We start from the raw sequence: 3,847 nt of genomic DNA, 5'->3' as shown, positions 1-3,847 counted from the left end.
ATGGATAATGCACGTGCCACTCCCATCGTCTACCATAATGCATCTCACATCGGTATGTAAAATTTGTAAAGTAATAACAAGGGAATCATAGTGAGGGAAAACCAAATTGTTGGTATCTGACTTATCGAAGATAATACTTTCTTCGAGTTTGTCATACCGTTCACGAGTAATCGACCATTCGAGTTTCTCTGGTTTTGTCTACTCAACTAACCTTCACTCTCATCACTTCTGTGATTATCGTCAAGCAGAAAATCACGTTTGCAAATTTGAACTGCGTGATTCTACTTACGGTTAGTTCAGTCCTCTTAGCCTTAGGTTCAAGCCACGACAAGCCACGTGGCTTGACAAAGGGAAAATACTTCATAGGATTTTTCTCAACTGTGGGTGCGGGATTGTTATTCGCTCTTTATCTCCCAATCATGGAGAAGATATACCGAAAAGTTTACTGCTACGCCATGGTTGTAGAAATGCAGCTGGTGATGGAGATAGCGGCGACGACGTTGTCCATAGTCGGAATGGTGGCGGGCGGCGGCTTCTCGGAGATGAAGACGGAGAGCATAAAAGTGTTCGATTTGGGTGCAAAGGCTTACTGGCTGACGGTTGGGTTTAATGTGGTGACGTGGCAGTTGTGCTTCATGGGTACTGCCGGAATGGTGTTCTTAACGACGTCGTTGACCGGAGGTGTATGCATGACGGCGTTAATGGGGATAAATGTGTTGGGAGGGGTGTTAGTTTACGGTGATCATTTTGGTGGATTCAAAGCAGTTTCCACTTTACTCTGCCTCTGGGGATTTTGTTCTTATATTTACGGCATTTATATCAAAACGAAAGAGGAAGAAAACAAGATTGACAATACAAATTCCAGAGAGAAGATGAGTAGTAGTGATTGTCAACCTCAGTTCATGGAACTAGCAGAGATTGTTACGCATAACGCCTGAGGCTCATGTTGATCTATCTCTATTGTTTTGTTTTTTGGTTTATTCGTTTTAGGGTACGGTGTGGATCAGCTGGTTTATCAATGTACTCGTAATATTAGTAGGGGCATCAGTGACCATGTTTTTGTACTCATGTTAATTAATGGAAAAGTAAGGACTAAAGACTAAAGTAATTGTTTAGGCATCCAAGAAGCTCAGTAGTTCATGCCCGGTCGTTGAGTCGATGAGTTGGTCGATATGGGGTAATGGGAACGAATCCTTTAGGTATGCTTTGCAAATCTATGAAATCCTCGCACATCCGCCATTTCCCATTCTTTTTTTTCACCGTCACCACGTTGGCGACCCATTAGTGATACTTCGACATCCTGATGGAGCCATTTTCCAATAGTTTCTCCACATCTTCTCGTACCGCATCATTAATCGCGGGGTTGAATTTATGCCTGACCTGCCTCACCGGGGGGTGGAATGGGTCGACGTTCAATTTATGCGTGGCGATTTCCTTCGGGATACCCAACATATCTGCATGACTTAAAGCAAACAAATCTGTGTTAGTAGTTAAGAACTGACAGAATTTACCTAGTTCCTGAAGTTTGCAACAGATGTAAGCTTTCTTGTTGTGATCATTGGTGTCTAATTGAACGGGGTCGATATCTTTTATGGTTGATTCCGCAGCTTCGAACATTTCGGGGTCTCTGATGACGTCTTCGCTATCATCACATATCAACCTCGACCCTGCTGATTGCTATGCCTCTTCTCCTTGGTCCTTCGCTTGTTGAGTGGTCGTGTAGTCTAGGGCGATGCGGTAGCATTTTTGGGATGTGCGTTGTTCCCTTTATATGCTGAATATCCCACAGGGAGTCGGGAATTTGATGACCTGGTATAAGCTGGAGGGGATGGCCCTCATGGTGTGTATCCATGGTCGCCCTATTATGGCGTTGTACGGTGTGTCTTGGTCCATGATGTGGAGCGTGGTTTCCAAAGTGACGCCACCGGCCAGAACATGGAGTGTGATTTCGTCTGAAGTCCTCTCAAGTGCATTGTTAAACCAGTTAGCATGATGCAACGCGGTATTATCTTATCTTCGAGTTTCATTTGTGCAAGTACTCGAGGATGGATAATGCACGTGCCACTCCCATCGTCTACCATAATGCATCTCACATCGGTATGTAAAATTCGTAAAGTAATAACAAGGGAATCATAGTGAGGGAAAACCAAATTGTTGGTATCTGACTTATCGAAGATAATACTTTCTTCGAGTTTGTCATACCGTTCACGAGTAATCGACCATTCGAGTTTCTCTGGTTTTGTCTACTCAACTAGCCTTCACTCTCATCACTTCCGTGATTATCGTCAAGCAGAAAATCATGTTTGCAAATTTGAACTGCGTGATTCTACTTACGGTTAGTTCAGTCCTCTTAGCCTTAGGTTCAAGCCACGACAAGCCACGTGGCTTGACAAAGGGAAAATACTTCATAGGATTTTTCTCAACTGTGGGTGCGGGATTGTTATTCGCTCTTTATCTCCCAATCATGGAGAAGATATACCGAAAAGTTTACTGCTACGCCATGGTTGTAGAAATGCAGCTGGTGATGGAGATAGCGGCGACGGCGTTGTCCACAGTCGGAATGGTGGCGGGCGGCGGCTTCTCGGAGATGAAGACGGAGAGCATAAAAGTGTTCGATTTGGGTGCAAAGGCTTACTGGCTGACGGTTGGGTTTAATGTGGTAACGTGGCAGTTGTGCTTCATGGGTACTGCCGGAATGGTGTTCTTAACGACGTCGTTGACCGGAGGTGTGTGCATGACGGCGTTAATGGGGATAAATGTGTTGGGAGGGGTGTTAGTTTACGGTGATCATTTTGGTGGATTCAAAGCAGTTTCCACTTTACTCTGCCTCTGGGGATTTTGTTCTTATATTTACGGCATTTATATCAAAACGAAAGAGGAAGAAAACAAGATTGACAATTCAAATTCCAGAGAGAAGATGAGTAGTAGTGATTGTCAACCTCAGTTCATGGAACTAGCAGAGATTGTTACGCATAACGCCTGAGGCTCATGTTGATCTATCTCTATTGTTTTGTTTTTTGGTTTATTCGTTTTAGGGTACGGTGTGGATCAGCTGGTTTATCAATGTACTCGTAATATTAGTTGGGGCATCAGTGACCAAGTTTTTGTACTCATGTTAATTAATGGAAAAGTAAGGACTAAAGACTAAAGTAATTGTTTAGGCATCCAAGAAGCTCAGTAGTTCATGCCCAGTCGTTGAGTCGATGAGTTGGTCGATATGGGGTAATGGGAACGAATCCTTTGGGTATGCTTTGCAAATCTATGAAATCCTCGCACATCCGCCATTTCCCATTCTTTTTTTTCACCGTCACCACGTTGGCGACCCATTAGTGATACTTTGACATCCTGATGGAGCCATTTTCCAATAGTTTCTCCACATCTTCTCGTACCGCATCATTAATCGCGGGGTTGAATTTATGCCTGACCTGCCTCACCGGGGGGTGGAATGGGTCGACGTTCAATTTATGCGTGGCGATTTCCTTCGGGATACCCAACATATCTGCATGACTTAAAGCAAACAAATCTGTGTTAGTAGTTAAGAACTGACAGAATTTACCTAGTTCCTGAAGTTTGCAACAGATGTAAGCTTTCTTGCTGTGATCATTGGTGTCTAATTGAACGGGGTCGATGTCTTCTATGGTTGATTCCGCAGCTTCGACCATTTCGGGGTCTCTGATGACGTCTTCGCTATCATCACATATCAACCTTGACCCTGCTGATTGCTATGCCTCTTCTCCTTGGTCCTTCGCTTGTTGAGTGGTCGTGTAGTCTAGGGCGATGCGGTAGCATTTTTGGGATGTGCGTTGTTCCCTTTGTATGCTGAATATCCCACAGGGAGTCGGGAATT

The 3,847-nt window shown here is 44.1% G+C and overlaps 2 protein-coding genes across 2 annotated transcripts; both read left to right on the top strand.

The window, feature by feature from the left end:
* Nucleotides 1–938, top strand: LOC104113728 (probable purine permease 4). The gene is made up of 2 exons (XM_009623992.4): nt 1–52; nt 184–938. Exons 1-2 carry the CDS (start codon nt 1–3, stop codon nt 936–938), a joined length of 807 nt encoding a protein of 268 aa, XP_009622287.4.
* Nucleotides 939–2,045: 1,107 nt separating this feature from the next.
* Nucleotides 2,046–3,071, top strand: LOC104113727 (probable purine permease 4). Its single transcript, XM_070194020.1, has 2 exons — nt 2,046–2,097; nt 2,229–3,071. Exons 1-2 carry the CDS (start codon nt 2,046–2,048, stop codon nt 2,981–2,983), a joined length of 807 nt encoding a protein of 268 aa, XP_070050121.1. The 3' UTR covers nt 2,984–3,071.
* The last annotated feature ends 776 nt before the right edge of the window (nt 3,072–3,847 follow it).

The sequence above is a fragment of the Nicotiana tomentosiformis genome, chromosome 2 (genome assembly GCF_000390325.3).
Source record: "Nicotiana tomentosiformis chromosome 2, ASM39032v3, whole genome shotgun sequence".
Lineage (NCBI taxonomy): Eukaryota > Viridiplantae > Streptophyta > Magnoliopsida > Solanales > Solanaceae > Nicotiana > Nicotiana tomentosiformis.
Note: the sequence above shows the minus strand (reverse complement) of the source record. Positions and strands in the feature narration are given on the sequence as shown.

What these genes read in the sequence shown, in the direction of transcription:
- LOC104113728 (XM_009623992.4), top strand. Translation starts at nt 1, where the DNA reads ATGGATAATGCACGTGCCACTCCCATCGTCTACCATAATGCATCTCAC. An exon ending in CCATAATGCATCTCACATCG is followed by an intron (nt 53 to 183) that starts GTATGTAAAATT and finishes CGACCATTCGAG; the next exon opens with TTTCTCTGGTTTTGTCTACT.
- LOC104113727 (XM_070194020.1), top strand. Translation starts at nt 2,046, where the DNA reads ATGGATAATGCACGTGCCACTCCCATCGTCTACCATAATGCATCTCAC. An exon ending in CCATAATGCATCTCACATCG is followed by an intron (nt 2,098 to 2,228) that starts GTATGTAAAATT and finishes CGACCATTCGAG; the next exon opens with TTTCTCTGGTTTTGTCTACT.